Source organism: Panicum virgatum, chromosome 7K (genome assembly GCF_016808335.1).
Source record: "Panicum virgatum strain AP13 chromosome 7K, P.virgatum_v5, whole genome shotgun sequence".
NCBI lineage: Eukaryota > Viridiplantae > Streptophyta > Magnoliopsida > Poales > Poaceae > Panicum > Panicum virgatum.
The window spans coordinates 5,127,142-5,144,366 of NC_053142.1; the positions used below are offsets into that span (position 1 = coordinate 5,127,142).

General features: G+C 47.5%; 2 protein-coding genes and 1 pseudogene across 2 annotated transcripts; all 3 read right to left on the reverse strand.

The window, feature by feature from the left end:
• Window positions 1-1,235: 1,235 nt before the first annotated feature.
• Window positions 1,236-2,655, reverse strand: LOC120639650. The gene has a single exon (XM_039915510.1). The coding sequence runs from the start codon at window positions 2,575-2,577 to the stop codon at window positions 1,774-1,776; it is 804 nt and encodes a 267-aa protein (XP_039771444.1). The 5' UTR covers window positions 2,578-2,655; the 3' UTR covers window positions 1,236-1,773.
• Window positions 2,656-8,518: 5,863 nt separating this feature from the next.
• On the reverse strand, window positions 8,519-11,069 carry LOC120639651 (coleoptile phototropism protein 1-like). Its single transcript, XM_039915511.1, has 2 exons — window positions 10,612-11,069; window positions 8,519-10,530 (listed from the first exon to the last, which is right to left on the reverse strand). The coding sequence occupies exons 1-2, from the start codon at window positions 10,749-10,751 to the stop codon at window positions 8,697-8,699; spliced, it is 1,974 nt and encodes a 657-aa protein (XP_039771445.1). The 5' UTR covers window positions 10,752-11,069; the 3' UTR covers window positions 8,519-8,696.
• A 796-nt stretch (window positions 11,070-11,865) lies between these two features.
• On the reverse strand, window positions 11,866-14,953 carry LOC120639652 (annotated as a pseudogene).
• Window positions 14,954-17,225: the final 2,272 nt, after the last annotated feature.

The window sequence follows — 17,225 nt, forward strand, 5'->3', positions numbered from 1 at the left end:
AGATGAGGGGAAGCAAACTCTTGACGCAAGGGTTTATCCTCTGATATTGGTACGCAATGGTTTATCCTCTGATATTGGTAGGTGCTAAGCCACCCCTAGTCCATATTGTTGAATCACTCAACAAGAGTATCGCTTCTCGGCAACCAAGTCTCTTCTGGGGACCCCTTGATTCGCCACAAAGGCTAGGCGACCAAGGCTCACGCCAAGTTCTCCGGTCACCTTGATCCCGCTTTCTACTAAAGAGCTTCTCCACGAAAGATGGGCGTGTCCACATCCCCTGCACATGATCGTCGACGCCGCTCCACACCAAGTTGGAGGATTGAAGACTTGCCGACGTGTCTCCAAGACTCCAAGGGGGCAGCACACCTTGAATACAAGTGCGGTTCACTCTAGAACCAACCACAAGGTAGCAACACCTTGCTCTCACTCTCTCAAGAGCTAACCTAGCACTAACACTCTCATGGAATGTGCTAAGTCTTAACGATGTGATCACTAAGCTCAAAGTTGAATTGGATGTCTTCTTCGGTGTGTATGGGGTTCCTCTTGACTACAGTAACCTCAAATAACCCGAGGTGAGGCCTATATATAGGCTAGAGGGCAACACATAGCCGTTCTGCCAAAAAGCAGAATATGTTGGTTAAACCGGTCGTAGCCGTCGGTTTAACCGATCATACTTAGCCTGCTACTAGCCGTTGCATTGGCCGTTGAACTCCATCCGCCTACTTCAACTAACGTCATTGCACTGACGCCTTGTACGGGCCCCGTCGGTTTAACCGGTGCTAAAAACGTGTTCTCCTACTACTTGACACGCTCTTTGGACAATGCCAGTACCATTGCACCAATGCTTCTGATTGCACCGGCGGTTTAACTTGTGCCTCTATAATTTCTTCACTTGATCGTCATGTTGCCTCAGCAATGCACCGACACTAAAGCCCTTGTAGTGTCGGTTCAACCAGTGCTACTGACGAGCACTACACTTGATCAACGTTGCACTTCATCAGTGCATCAACCCATTGTTTTTTCATTGCATCGGTTTAACCAGTCGACTCTTTTCAGTTGCAGTTTTCCAATTCGTCATGGATATCATTTGAATACCTTAAATATATTCTCTCTGGATTTTCACTATAATTTGGACACCTTGACAGTGATTTGGACTCCATCCATTGGACCTAGAAATCCTAAAAATTTGAGCTCACAAATTTATCAGTCCCATTGATTATATTGTCACACAATTAAAAAAAATCACATATTATAGCATAACGAGGTCATTTTCCTTACAGTAGTATTCATGCTTATGCATGAACTAACCAATCTTACAAATTGAGGGACACCAGAACACACTAGGTGCTGGCCTACTGCACTGATCTACTTACTGATCAGTGGCATGCATGTGCGTGTCTTGCATGCATGCCCCCAATCCCTTTTGCTCACTTTTCATCATTAGCCAAAGCGAGGAAACTCACAAGCACCGACTAATCACTAACACTTAACAAAAAATGGACCATATATAACAACATGAACAAGACTCTCTCCTGCCTTCAACATTTGCTTGGACCTTCCAGACCACACGACGCGTGGTGCCACGTGTCATTGGTCCGAAGGGTCCAAGCAGACAAGGACTCAAAGTTTAGAGGACCCGACGACAATTATTCCACACTTAAGCCACCACTAATAATGACAATTAACTGATTAAGCCCCTCATGTCAATCATGGCATGATGTGTGATGGATGTACCCGTCCCCACGAAGCAGCAGGGGCCGCGCACGCGTGCAGCTACATGCAGAAGGGGCTCATGTGAAACGACGGAAGCGCGTGCGCCGCCGGCGGCGGAGGCCCACCGCTGCAATTGCTCTCCGGCGACGATGAGCCTGCCGAGGCTGACGAGAAGGAGTTGGAGCCGTCGGTCTTGAGAGGGCTCTGGTGGCCGGGGTTGAACGGCGGGATGTCGGCTGGCGCGGCTGGGGGCGGGTGGCGCCACCTCGGGAGCGGCCCGGCGAGGAGTAGCGTCTGGAGCAGTGGCCCGGCCGACACCACGGCCTCAACCAGGCGCCCCTTCTCGGGCAGCCGCCGCGCGAGCGCCATTTCCAGCTCGGTGTCGTCGGCGCCGGCCGCGGCGTCCGGCGCGTGCTCGTCCGTGACGGCGGCGTTGGCGGCGGCGGCGCCTCGTCCGAGAACGCCGGCGTGGAGGCTCGGCGTAGGCGCCGCCGCCTGGGCCTGGTGGTGGAGTAGGAGCAGGAGGGAGTGGCAGTGTCGCCGGAGCTCGGCCCGCTCGGAGGCCGCGGACGCCACGAGCGCGGCGAGCCGCGCGGCCTCGGACTCCATGCGCCGGAGCTCCGCTTGGTGCGCGGCGTGCGACGCGTCGAGTTCCGCCAGCGCGCGAACCAGCGCCCGCCGGAGTTCTGACGCCGTCGACAGGCCACAGGAGTCCAGCTGCTGGCCGCCGCCTCCGGAGGAGTCGTGGTCGTCGAACGGAGCGCCGGCCATGTAGTCCCACGCGTAGGCAAGCGTGGCGGCGCCAGCGGGGGGCTGGAGCTGGTGGCCGCCGTGGAGCAATGGGTGGCCGCCGTGGTCTTCCATACACGAATTTTGTTGTGTCCGGGTTCAAGGGTATTGCCAAATTGTGGGATGATGGCACTATGTCATGGTGTGTGTGTGTGTGTGATCTTGGTTTGGTTGTCGTGGTAGGGTATATATAGGACAACTTTTTTTTTTTTGAGGGAGGACAACTTTTTTCTGGGTTTCTTATTGTCCTGTTTTTAACTCTTGGTGGTGCATTTTGTGAGTTGAAAAAAGTTGTGGGGGTGTTGGTATTCCTTTTTTTTTTTGCTGTGTCACTAGAAGTCTAGAACCTGCCTTTCCAGTCTCCACATGTGTGGTATGAGGTGTTTATATTGCCGGTTTCTACATTTTCCTCTTTTGTGCGGATTCCCGAAATGTCACGATATTCATCATGGACTATTTCTTTCAAATAGAAAAATGGTTTCACCTGAGAAAATACCATGACAGGATGGGCTAACATGTCCATATATATTCATAACAGTGACAGCAAATTGTAGATTATTACTTCAAATAGTATATGCATAATTTCATATTAATTCACAGTGCCTGTCAACATTTCTTGGAATATCGGCACCACCAAGGGTTTGTACAAAAGGTCAAATCAAACTTAAAATAGTAATAAATATTTGGATCTTAAATATTTGGAAGTTAGGTTTGTACGAGAGTAGGGCAGGGGTTAATAGGAAGTTAGAGCTGTGGAGATGTACGTTAGAGTCGAAAGGGTTCAGGCTTAATATGACTAAGACTGAGTACATGATGTGCGATTTCAGCGCGACTATGCATGAGGGTGGAGATGTTTGTCTCGATGGGGAAGTGGTGCCCTAGAAGGATACATTTCGGTATTTAGGATCGATGCTACAAAAGAATGGCGACATTGACGAAGATGTTAGGCATAGAATCTCAGCTGGCTGGTTGAAATGGCATCAAGCTTCTAGCATCCTCTGTAACAGGAGGGTGCCACAAAAGCTAAAAGGCAAATTCTACAGGACAGCGATTCGCCCGGCGATGTTATATGGTGCTGAATGTTGGGCCACAAAAAGGCGACATGTCCAGCAACTGAGTGTAGCAGAGATGCGGATGTTGTGGTGATTTTACAGGAACCCAAGAAGGAATAGAGTCCGGAACGAAGTTATTCGGGAAAGGGTAGGGGTGGCACCAATTGAGGAGAAACTTACCCAACATCGGTTGAGATGATTTGGACATATCCAACGGAGGCCTCCTAAGGCGCCGGTGCATAGTGGGGTTCTAAAGCGTGTCGATAAGGTAAAGAGGGGTAGAGGTAGACCTAAACTCACTTGGGACGAGTCGGTTAAGAGAGACCTTAAGGATTGGAATATCTCTGAAGACTTTGGATGTTAAGGCTTTGGATAGGAGTGCTTGGAGACTAGCTATCAGCGTGCCGGAACCGTGACCTTTGTGTCTTTTGGGTTTCATCTCTAGCCTACCCCAACTCGCTTGGGATAAAAGGCTATGTTGTTGTTGGTGTTGCTGTATCTTAAATATTTGGAACATGCTTTGATTATGCACCTTTTGCTTTAAACATTGGAACTTTGTGAAACCATACTATTCTTCGTGAAAATATTATTTTTTGTATCATTTCAAATTATAGTTAGTTAATCAATTACTGCTTAAAAGACATCAGTATATATTCTACTATATTGAAGTTGGTGATGAAAGTTACACTTCAATGATTGTGTTAGTATCTATTATGATTGTCAATGGAGGGATCGATTGTATCTAAGAGAACCGGAGCAAATCAATGTGGTTTGTTCAGTCACTATCTTGCAATAGATATGTTCAATATAAAAGTTAGAAGGGATATTAGTTAACATTATGTTCTCAGCTCCTTTCTCTCTTTCTGTAGTTTCAAATATCTCAAAAGTCATAACAACTTGTTTCTGTAATGCCATAAATATGTATTACTAAATCAGCTAGCTGGGGACTCTTTGACTATATACACTTTATTAGTGGTGTATGAGATCAGGATGCCTATCTTTTAGTGGATGTTTTCAATATATGGGACGAGTTCATGAATCCTTGAGGACGGCCTAGTAGTCTTCTCGGGATTTTTCTTGGTTTGATTATTGTCACTTTCACATGCGTCTCATCTATGCATACTATGGTGGTCACTCATCTACCGAAGCATCTAACGATAATTAACAACCAAATGCTTTATATGAATTGACCTGTCACAGTTTAGTTTGAGACGTCGAAATCAGAAGTGATGTCAACTAGAAATTTAGAAAAAGAATAATTATGTTTGCTTCAGTAAATTTCACTTTGTGCAGACACAAATTGGAAATGGATCAAGCATAGTTGTTTTTTAACTTGAAATCTTGAATAGTTGGTCAAGATCGTTTATAAGATTCTTAATTAGGGTTGGAAAATGTTTCACTTTATTCAGTCCAATCGAAGCAAAATCTGAACTCAATTGACACTTTTTTCTTTCTTGAAAACATGCAGGAGAACTGCACGCGAGAATATTACAGACTACCGAGGCACGGCTTCTATATTTTGAACCTATGCTGTACTCAATATACTTAATATGCAACTGTTAACATGGAAGTTAAAAATTACTCATGAGCCTAAGTTAGAACTTATTCAAAAAGAACTTTTTTTTTGTCCTTCTAACCTTTGTTTCTTGTCTCCTTTTTCCTCTTTATGCAATGCGTGCATGAATCCTATGTTTTTCACAAGAAGGGAATCCAAGATGGGAACTATATACCATGCCATCATGCCCTATCCAATCATGCATCCTGGTCCTAGGTTCTGCCTTCTGTCCCTATGCAGAACATGCATATCTCTAATGATATCATCCAGGCAAAGTCATCTTCATCCCTGCCAAACTTTAGCTTAAATACTGCAGCTGGAGAGATAGTTGTTTACCTGTTTGGCATCTAGGGAAGGCAGGGAATTATGCTGCAAGTGGCTCAAATGTGAAGTGTCTTTCTGATCTAACCTGTAGCAACAAGAAGCTATAAAGAGGCAAGCATGTCTGTATCATTAATTGCATCCAACTTCTGATACATCACTTTCACAGGCACCAACTTCATAGAAAAAGATGGACCAAACTAAAGCTGCAAGCTAGCAAGGCCAGTACACACATATATAGTATCTCATATCTCTGACTTGGGGAATGTCCGTATGTGCATCTGCATGTGTAGTTGTGAGTTGGTAGGCAGCAGGGGTGCTTGTCAGGTGGAGCTTCAGATGACCTGTGGCACATGCATCTTGACATCAAAGTCTCCCTGTCTAACATGGAGAGGGAGTCAGATTACATAGCTCCTAGAGCTCCAACCCCTTGGAAAATGGCTGATGGGCTTTGTTGACAATATAGACCATTTGGTTTAATTTTAGTTTTATTCCCTTTGATTTAATACTTCCCTACATAGATTGTATTATGTTGTTAGGACCCCCTATGTTTGATTTGGTGGTGACCTAGCTACTCTGTACTCGTAGTCGTAAACAACCCTCTAACGGTAATGTATCAACATGTCCCACTGACGAGTGGACCCGACTCCATCCTTGAGATATTTTTTCTTTCCATCATCTTGAATATGTCTGACGACACATGATGAGCTGTAAGCGTGTGCTACTGTAGCCATCACAGACAGAGCTAGGAGCAGGGTCGGCTTAAATAACGAAAGGCGCGCGGGTGCAACGAGAGCCAGCTTCAGGTCAGACCCTTGCAGCAACACTCATGCAAGAATCCAAGAATTGGTTTGGTACAGCTGACTCTAGGAAGTCTGGGAAGTCCACGCATGCAGCATCTCCCTTCTTCAAAACTGACTGACTTAATTTGATTCTGTGGTATACACAGCTGGGACAGTTGTGTTTCCGTTGAAGAAACAAGAGATACGAAAGGAAAAACTGCTGTACGTAACACCGTAAGGACAAAATGAAAACTGTAAGCAGAAAAATCAATATTGCGTTGGTGGTTTAAAATAACAAATTTGTTTGTCTAAAAAAATTGCTCTCACACTCACACACAACAATTGTAAATTAGTTTCCACAGATTAATAATTTCATTAAACAATTTTCAAATAACTCCGATCCTCACCCAAAAAATTAAACAATCTTCAACACACCTGGTCCTAACTAAGATAGTGGCAGAAGCCTGTTCAATGGATTGCTAATAATTCGGAGTATTCTATATATTAGTCCAGTTAAGATATGAACACAATTAAACTTTGATGTGCCATATGTGGCAGTGAGATAGGAGCCCATTCATGAACAAATCAGCATCATTATCTTTTGTTGTATAGCGTCCAGCTCATCGGCTGCCCCATTTAGCCCCATGTCTCGTTCAGAGTAAAGTTGAGAACCTAAATTGAGCCCCCATTTTCCATGCTATTTAGGTAGCTTCTACACTTATATACGAGGCTCTAGACCACGTATTGGATCCCTATTTCAGCAGTATTTGAGGATGACCTCTCAGATTCCCACTACCGTACCCGAAGGGATTTGCATGATAGCTATCCCTTTGACGTTTTTGGATTGGCATGTGCTAGTTTTTTTTTGAAAAGGGAAATTTTATTGATTTCAAGCACAATACATCAAGGTGATACATCGTCTTGAAATTTTCCCGACCTCTGCCTAAACGACACACAGCCTAAAAAGAGTTTGATAAAGATCCTTCCACACTAATGACTGTCAATCCGAAGACTAGACCGCCACCCATGTGCCCGGGCAAAAAAATCCTTGGCCACCTGTGCCAAGAAATGAGAGACCGCTACAAGCTTGTCCTGCAAAGTATACTTCTGAAGGATAGCCCATGTACGGAGTCAGTGCGTAGTTGAGTAGATAACCTGCAAAGTATACTTGGCATGTGCTAGTTATTTTCCACTTAACTATTAGCATTTTTTTTTACAAACGGATTGGCAAAGCTGTCACTTTGTTGTAACATTATCATAAGAAGAGAAATGCTACAGTTATAAGAAAAAAAAACTGCCCCAAAACCCGCAAAAATAGGAGGCAAAATCTCAACCACACCCTCTCACAACTTGCTAATCACAACAAGGGTTTTAAGAGGAGAAAACAGGTAGGACCACACAACTACATAATTTTTTTAAGTAGGAGACCGGCCAAAAATCTAATACGGCTAGGAATATACCTAGACAACAACTCACAACCCCTATCAAACACAATTCGTGAGACAATATATGCCCGTTTGTTTCAGCTTCTGGCCAATTTTGAAGGCCTGATTTTAGAAAATCCAAAAGTCAGATGACTCACAGAATCGAGAATCTAGCTGAATATGGATTCTAGATTATAGGAGCCAACTAACTTTTTGGATTTCTCGAAATCAAGACTTTAAAATTGGCCATAAGATCAGACAAACACCGCAACTCACAATGGACTGACTTCAATGGCTCATAAGGCCTACGTCCTATCCCTTTTTAGTGCAGCGCTATATTTTCATGTAGAATAGGCCACATTGTTCTAGGAAGTAGGGGCCGACCCATGGCTGTTCTTAGGTCTGCTACAATATGGGTCTGTAGAAAAAAGGCCTATTTTCATGGAGAATAGCCCACATTGCTCCAATCAGCCCATTTAAGGTCCTGCATAGCCCATTGGGTGTGCTCTTGACAGCTTTTTATTCGCGTGTGAGATTCTCATACCATGTTTTCGTCACTTAGGCCTTTTTCCCATCATAATTTTTGGCCTGGGGAGGCACATGATCTGTGTTATGCACCAAAGAGAAATGGGGAGCATGATTGCGAAGAGGGGGAATTGAAGGTCGGTAGGTATATACTTTAAAGTTTTGTTATGTTATCCTGAAATTGGACTTGAGATGGTGCTGATGCTGTTTGTTAAATGCCAAATGGTTTTTGTAGCTGCAGGTCTATAGGCTGCTTTGGTAGCCTGTACTTTCTCCATTTTACAATTACTAGTAGGTTTTGTGCTTACCAAACATGCAGATAAGGAGGGAGGAAAATAGCAAAAGGGGGGCTTAGGCTTACCAGGTACGTATTTAATACTTTTTAGGATTCTAATTCAAGTGTAAATGAAGCTCTGTATGTACTGATAGTGTACAAAGATTATATTCTTTGTTTAAGAGCATATATGTTTGCAATGCTCCCTAACACGAGTAGATCTAACCAAAGCCTGCAGGATTCCGGTCAGGAACAAGCAGCTCACGAAGCAGAGTTCCTCCGTCGAGGTCGAGGCTCCCTGCTCCCAATATCGTCTGGTGCCGCGCTCACCACCGGCTGCTCCACCTGAATCCTGCCTAGCCTTCCAAGCTTCTTCCACCCGCTTGTCCACCCAGACACTCCCTGCTGCTGCTTTCCCGCCGCGGACGGCGGCGGCAGCATGCGCTCCACCTGCCTCTGCAGAAACTCCACCTCGCGCTGCAGCTCCATGTACTTGGCGCTCACGCTCTCCACCTCCATCCTCAGCGCGCTCACGTCCTCCTCCTTCCTCCCCGCCCTGCCGAGCGCGCCGGGCATCCTGGCCTGTTCCGACAGCAGCACCTGCACGACGACGCGGAGAGGCAGCCGCTCGTTCTGCGCCGCGTGCAGCCGCACCTCCCGCGACAGCTTCCCGCAGTCCACCGCCCGGCACAGCCGCTTCCGCTCGTGCTCCGTCGCCGCCGGGTGCGCCTTCATGTACGAGTCCACGGCGCGGTACAGCCCGTCGTGGCAGGCCCGCGCCGGCTCCGGCAGCGACTCGGCGAGGGCCTGGAACTTGCCCAGGGGAAGGTTCCGGTCGCGCGACACCTCGGAGAGGTAGCTGTCGAGGAGGCATGCCACGCGCTGCGCCCTTGTGCTCTGATGCTGCTCCTGCTTCTCCGCCTTCCCGCGGCTGGGGGAGGACGACGACGACGGCTGCTCCTGCATCACGAACTGCTCCACCAGCCGCTGCACGAGGTCTACGTCGTACGCGGCGTCGGAGCGGCCATAGGGGTACGAGGGGACGAGGATGTCGGGCAGCGCCGCCTGGTCCAGCTGCATGCCCACGAGCTTCTCCACCTCCGTCACCAGCGCCGGCGCCGCCCGGAGCATGACGGCCAGCCGGAGCAGCCGGAGGAGGAAGCTGCACGAGACGCAGTCCTTGTGCGGGGGGATGATGCTGATCAGGCTCTCCACGACCCTCCTCTGCTCACCAGCTGCCGTCTCCGGCTGCGTGTCGCCCCCCTCGCCGGCGACGGCGATGACCATTTGGAGCACGCCATCGCCGGCCTGCTGCCACGGCTCGCTGCCACGCATCCCGGCGCTCTCCTCGCTGAGAATAACTGGCGACAGCCATTTGGAGGCGTAGCGCGTGATGGCGGCGCCGATGAGGTCGCCGCGCATGCCCTTGGCCTGGACGGCGGTGATCACCCGCACGAAGTGATCGATCCTCAGTACGCAGATGTCGTCCACCCACCAGTCCGCCGGCGGCGGCACGGTGTCGCTGGACGTGCCGGCCCTCGTCGTCATCGTCGCCGTCTTGGCCAGCGACCTTCTGCCGGCGTACGCCCAGCGCACGGCCCTCGGGTTGGTGCACGCCTTGGCCGCGACGGACTCGCTGCAGCGGCGCACGAGCTGCAGGTCCTCGGCCCACGGCGAGAGGCCCTCGTCGCAGCTCCGGAGCACAGCCACGGAGTCCCGCCACGAGTTCGCTACCACGCAGCTCAGGAACGCCTCCGCGCGGGCGGCGAGGTTGCCCTCCTCCAGCTCCTCCGTCATCTCCAGGTACTTGGCGGCGCAGCGCAGGGCGGCGACGTTGGCGGCCGTGATGTCGACCACCACGCCGTAGCAGAACTTGGCGGCCAGCTCGAACGCGCCGTGGCCGCCCGGCAGGTTGGGGAGCTCCACCTCCACCACGGTGGCGGCGTCGGGGCCGTGCGGCAGCGCCGATGCCTCGTCGACGAGCCGGCCCAGGCGGGCGCTGCGGGAGACCATGGGGTGCTTGTGGAGGTGGAAGTTGACGCCTCCCACCTTGACGAGCAGATCACTTGGGATGCCGTCACTGCTAGCGTACCGGCTGCAAGTGCCAAAACAGCACAAGAATTCAGGAAATGAGAGCACAATTCGTGTAGCTTTGATTCGCATATGTGTTGCGCACCATGATTGGTCCCTGCGCACGAAGCCGTCCACCTTAGCGCCGCCGCGCTCGTCATGCACCTGCACGTCGCCGCCGCTGGCGGGGACGAGGCCGCGCTCCGCGACATGGTTCTCCGTCTCCATGGCGTCCCACATCTCCATTCCAGCTTACAACTTACAAGGCAGCGGATGCATCTCTCTTTGAGATGGACTGCACTGGAGTAATCACTTCCTAGCTTGAATTGTAAGATCCAGGAAATTGCCTGGCATACGACCGAGTTATGGTTCAGTATGCTCTGTCTGATCTGACTTGTTCCGACTCTTGATAAACCGCCTGTTGTCACTGTTGTGCCCAGGCCGTTACAATCAGTCGTTTTCTATTGCAGGGATGGGCCATAAGCGTCTAAATAAACCCATTATTGGACGTGAAATCATGATAGCCACTATGGGTTTTCGAGGGGATCGATTGGCAGGTGATCCATGAGTGTGCCTCCATCTGAACAAGTCCTCTCCTCTTTAATTGAGTGGCTGGGTGATCTCTGTCGAATAAAGCGACACCAATTAACTCACTCAGAGAGAAAATATTTGAATTGGCATCAAGTGTATATTTGTCATAGAGACCTGGTCGACTTGTTAGATTCACTAAGTTTTTTGTATAATCACCATTAACATTATATTATAAAATAATTATTTTCTTCAAGGAGGCTGAGCATGGGAGCTCTTTTTAAATAATAAATAATTATTAAAAGAGCTTGTATTCGTATATAAAACGATACCATCCTCACCCACTCTGCTCGCGCCTCCAACCAAGTCAAAATTTGTTGCTTTTCCATGTGAAGAGAATCAGCCATCAGTCTGTCGACGCTTTGTGCATATCAGTTGAGTACACAGTTAGGGGTGGTAATGGGCCATGGCCCCAGTGGCCTCTTCACAGCTCAATAGGGCCCTTAAAATTTTTAGTTCAAAAATACATATGTTTAGAGCCCGGCCCTTTTAGGGCCCGATCCTTAGATTTTCTAGTTCAAAATGTTGGGCCCTTTACCACCCCTATACACAGTGCATCCAACAGGAGATAGGTCACAAGGCTGGATGAAATCGATCCTGGACGCTGGACTGATGGATCCATAATTGGATGAGGGAGCAAGGGGAAAGGAAAACCGCGGTGACTGGATTTTCTGGATCTAGGGTTTCCACCATTGGAACCATGCACATTAAAATTCAGGTATACTGAAATAAGCAATATGGTTTTGTTTATATATACATCGCCGGCCACATGTAACTCAAGTAGCAGAGTATATGGAATATTTAGCTTCAGCAATAGAGCGTTACAAATGAGCCAATGATAGTGGGGAAGTGTAGATGCAAAATTATTTATCCTGACAAATATGACTGCTCTACTCAAGGAGCAAATATGGTTTTATTCATATATATATGTCGTCAGACACAAGGAACTTCTTTCATATAGTAAGTTCATGTTGAAGGAGAGCTTCCCAGTATAATCTCAAGTAGCCTTGGCACTGGGGGCATGCCAAGGTCTACTAGACCCTCAAGAACCTGAACCACATTACCCATTGTCGGCCTATCAAATTCATTGTCTTGAATGCACCAACATGCAACCTTGCAAGCTCTTTCAACCTCCTCTATGTCGATCTCGCCAAGTAATTGGTGATCTATTAAGCTACCAAAGTCCTCCTCCTGAACCTTCCGTGCAGCTTTTAGAGGAAAATAAACAGCTTGGCCACCACTAGTTTTACATTCTTCAGATTTGTTCCTCCTTCCTGATACGATTTCTAGCAGTAACATTCCATAGCTATAAACGTCAACCTTTTGTGTGACAGGGACTCCGCTAATCCATTCTGGTGCGAGATACCCAATGGTTTCTCTCATCGTAGTAAGAACTCGACTGAAGTCTCTCCCTAAAAGTTTTGCCATACTAAAGTCAGCAATCTTAGGAATAAATGATGTATCAAGAAGTATATTTTCTGGCTTAACATCACAATGTATGATGCATTCACGACAACTCTCGTGTAAGTAGGACAACCCTTTTGCAATCCCTATGACAATTTGGTACCTTGTGCCCCAATTTAGTATTGCACCATTGCTTCGAAACAAATGAACATCAAGAGAGCGATTCTGCATATACTCATAAACAATAATCCTTCTATCACCTTCAGAACAGAAACCAATCAATTTTACTAAATTAACATGTTGAATCATTCCAATTGTACTAATCTCAGCTCTGAATTGCTTTTCTCCTTGGCATGCACCTGTAAGAGTTTTTACTGCTATGCTAGTTGAGTCACTTAGAATCCCCTTGAACACATTACCAAAACCATCTCCACCAAGCTTCTCCGAGAAACTTTTGGTTGCACGCTGCAAATCAACATATCTAAAAGCTAAAACACCACCACTACCTTTGATGCCGTTTGAATCATTGCACGACGTGCGCTTCTTCCTCTGAATAACTAGTAACATCACAACAACAAACAAAACCAGAGCAGAAACACTTGCACCAATGAGAACACCAATGGTCAATCGCCTTCTCCCACTATTTCCCCAACTTTGCACCTCCTCAGCAGCAAGGCGTAGGTAAAGGATCTCTCCATTAGTATCTGTTGTACTATTATGCTGCTTTACATTAAGAAGTCCACCTTTCCATATTGAGCAGCTGCCTGTACTGTATGAATATGCTGTGCAAGAACAATTACCTAGACAAACATTCATACATTCCTGTGCACTTGCAACAGCTGCCACGGCATGAGCATTGTCAGGCAATCTGCTGACACTAGGTATGGGAAAGAATTGGTCAGTCAACTCTTTTGTGGTTTTCTTCCTACTGCATTCTAGTTGAGTATTTCTTATACAGCCACCCCTCTTGTAATCTAGGTTCCAGTCCTTGGGCGACTTCACAGAGAACCCTGCCATGCAGGTGCATAATAGTGGAAGTGCATTCTCATTGCTGATTGTGAAAGGTCCACATACAGCGAAAACATCACATGAACCCTTGGGTTTGATGTAGAGTGTTTCCAAATCTTGCAAAGCATTGACCCAAATTGTCACGGCCACGGGCCGACTGCGCCGCCCGGGTTACTGTAGCGCGAGCTACTGTAGCATCGCGGGGCTCAGCTCCTTTGGTCCCAGACTGAAAACGGAAAGGAAGTTGAACCAGTTTAAATAGCTGGTCCCTGGGAAGCTAGTAACTCCGGTTCGAACCTTTTACGCGAAGCGAGGACGAAAGCGCAAGAGAGTTATTTAGTAGGTGTGTTTTACTCAACGTATAGAGTAGATCTTAGCCGTTATCCCAGGCCGGGTCGTTACACAAATAAGCATTTTGGTAAGGCCATTGGAGTCAAGTAGGATGAGTCCGGTCACCGTCTCATCGAATGTGTTGACAGTCCAATATTCTTCTTCATGGGTGTCGATGAATTTGACAAAGGCAAAATAATTGGCAGACATTTCAGGGACCGAGGCGAAATACTTCCCATTCCATTCGCCCGTGGAGAAATAAACTGTAGATGAGTTGCAAAGCTTATCAACTATTTGCTTAGAACCACCCGGGTCATGCTCCATGCAGTATGAGCCCGAGGCGGGATCTACTATGTTCTTCTTTGACACAACTCTGTACTTCATACCAGTGAACTTGTTATGGCCAATCTTCCCGCCAGGGAGGACAACATCTGTTGGGTGGTCAAAGCTCTGCCATAAAATTCTGGTGGGGTTTCGAGGCATCTTGTATGACAAGGTTTCCGTTATCGGTGAGCACAGCAGTGATGTTGCTTCTGGATTTTGTACTACTAAAAATCTTGGTGGACCAGATTTCAGACTTTGTTACATGGTTCATGATGACCAGATTGCCATCTCCAGTGAATGTGAGCTTTGACATGTTGAGGGAGGGCTCTGGTATTGGCATATCTCTATTGGCAACCCACACATCTATGAACTTGGGGATCTTGTTGAACCATATGCCTAGGTACCAGTTGGGCAAAGTGGTGTTCCCAGAGGACTTACTGGAGCCTGTTTGGAAGAAGCCGAGCGCGAACTTGCCATTGCTGGAGACCAGCCGATCGCCACTGGTGAGCGCTTTGCCTGCTGCCAGAGTGCTGCCATTTGCAGCAGCACAAGAATGGGAGCTATGTCCCAGGCATAAGAACAGCCAAAACAGTATGAAACAAGGACGAAACATGGCGACTTGTGGGATGGGATCGGAGAGGAGACTTGCAGACGAGGAATCAACTATGGATGGATGTATTCTTGGAGCATTTGTCTAGCACAGAAACCGGATGTGGAGACGGCAAACAGGGGTTATGAGTCCATGGGCGTGTGGCCGTGTGAGTGACGCTACCTGGACACATGATGCACCGGCACGGCAGGGTTAGTGGGTTAGCAAGCGAGAATGTAAGACCACCTTTACTGAAAGAAAACGGAAGTGCGGAAATTTGTGCACTGCAGCTTGACTATTTCGACTGACGGGATACACACGGCCAGATAGTGTACTCTTGGTGTGCTTTAGGTCCAGCTAGCATTGCATGCACGATAGGTCTCATTGAAATTAGACCTACTGGTGGGTGGGGGCGTACGTGTCAACTTCCACGGTCACGAGCATACGACTGAGTTGAATGACTTTTCTTAATTACAATAAGTGTGATCTGACTTGCTGACTACTCTCAATGAGCCACCTGCTTATATGTGCCTCTGGTTGTAACCCAGCCATTACAGAAAGATGTATTTCTAGCAGGTTCAGCCACAAATGTCTCCATGAGCTCATTATGGTCGTACAGTCGTGATAGACATCACTACTACATAATAGGACTTTAGTCCAGGCCATTTGTCTCGGCCGCCTTTGAACCCGGGACCACAGAGTGCTTTAGTCCCGGGTCCAACGGCTAGCCGGGCAGCGTGGGGGCACAAGGGCCTTTTGTCCCAGTTGGAGCAGTGTCACAGAACAGTCCAAATAATACTGATCAAGTGCACTAATTAATCATTCAACTTAAACCTCCGCTACTGCACTTCACCAGTACACCCAGACTGCCTGCTATAACCAGGATCGATTACATGGGAACTTTCGCCAAAAGACGAGCACAGGTGATTACAATCAACAAAAGTTTTCAAACTTAACTTACAACCAGAGTTAAATAAAAGTCTCTAAATTAATTTACAATAAAGTTTTACAAGCCAGAGTTACATTTCGAATACAGAGTACAAACGCAGCGGAAAAATATAAACAGTTTGAAACAAGCTTCAAAATACCGTATGGTAGATAACGTCGATGACAAAAGACGAGCTTCACATCTTGCCCACTGATGTGAGGCTCACCTGTCTGCACTTCACGGAGAAGGCGGAACCCACTCGACCGTCCAACCTGGAGGAAGAGGCTGACCACTCCAGGACGCACCGATTCCCTCGAAGTCTTCCGGAAGATAGCCTACTTAGAAGGGTTACAACCAAACCCTGAGTATTCTAATACTCAGCAAGGCTTACCCGTCTATGGGTATACTTAGCCCATTATCTAGACATGCACAGCTCTTTGGCTCTGGAGTTATTTTGCTGAAAAGCCACTAATACTGGATCCTTACTTTCAATATTTTAGCTCCAATTGTGTTGATAGCTAGAAACTAGGTTTGCCTAGTTTTCTAGAGCATACATGGTTAATCATGTTATCTTTTCAAGAACATCCACATAAAACCATCTTTTCTCTTTCTGTCCTTTCAATCCTTACTACGATGCGATACATTGACCAAGGCTCTCATAACCGCGAGTCACGGCGAATCGATCCGATTTAACCTTGCAAGGTGGACCTAACTCACACAACACGTGAAAACCCCGTCGGGCCACACACGTCAACTGTTCCCATAATTATCCCGAAGTCTGAATCAAGCCCGCAAACACCCTGATGATGAGCCCCGCACGTGCGAACACCCAGTGAACCCGTGGGCCACTTCACCATCCGTCAACCCTACCCAGCATCGCAGGTCGAGACCCAGATTCCGACGCAATTTAGGTAATTAGCTTACCGGTTTCGACTACCTCCTACTTCCGGCATGTGGTTAGTACTGTTCAATCCTCAGTCAAAGGGCCAACAACGGAACGGTCCTCAATCGACACAGGTGGAGACTCAACTTTCTTTACTCAATAATCCTGTCCAACTTTCCCTCCGCCCGGTCTCCAATTTCCTTCTCATTGCATTATTTTTCAAAACACTGCCTGAAGTAACAACCCTATATCTCGCGGGTGACAGGAAATCACCCGTCTTCTACCGCGTTTACTTAAGCATAGCGGTGCTAGCGATAACTGCACTAGTAGGACACTAGGTATTCAAGATTATGCATCTATGGTTCCAACCAATTCCTTGAACATAAATGCACAATACTTTAAGTATAACATGGAGTAATTAAAATAAGGGATATGCTCCGGGGCTTGCCTTGCAGGTCAGCGGGGTTAGCGATTTCTTCGGGAGCGTGCCCGACTGCGTCCTCCTGCTGTTCTCCTGCTTGCGGCTCCTGGACCGGCTCATAAACCGCTTCGTTCGTGACGTCTACACGTATGAAAAGATGCCATGCAGGAGTTACAATGGTGCAAGGCACTCAGGAGGCAATACGCCAATTAAAAGAAGAAACGACATGACAACGATTTATTAAA

Bases quoted from the DNA above. Each gene is read 5' to 3' on its own strand.
- LOC120639650 (XM_039915510.1), bottom strand. From the start codon at position 2,577: ATGGAAGACCACGGCGGCCACCCATTGCTCCACGGCGGCCACCAGCTC.
- LOC120639651 (XM_039915511.1), bottom strand. From the start codon at position 10,751: ATGGAGATGTGGGACGCCATGGAGACGGAGAACCATGTCGCGGAGCGC. The intron at 10,531-10,611 runs GTGCGCAACACA...TGGCACTTGCAG, and splicing joins GTGCGCAGGGACCAATCATG to CCGGTACGCTAGCAGTGACG.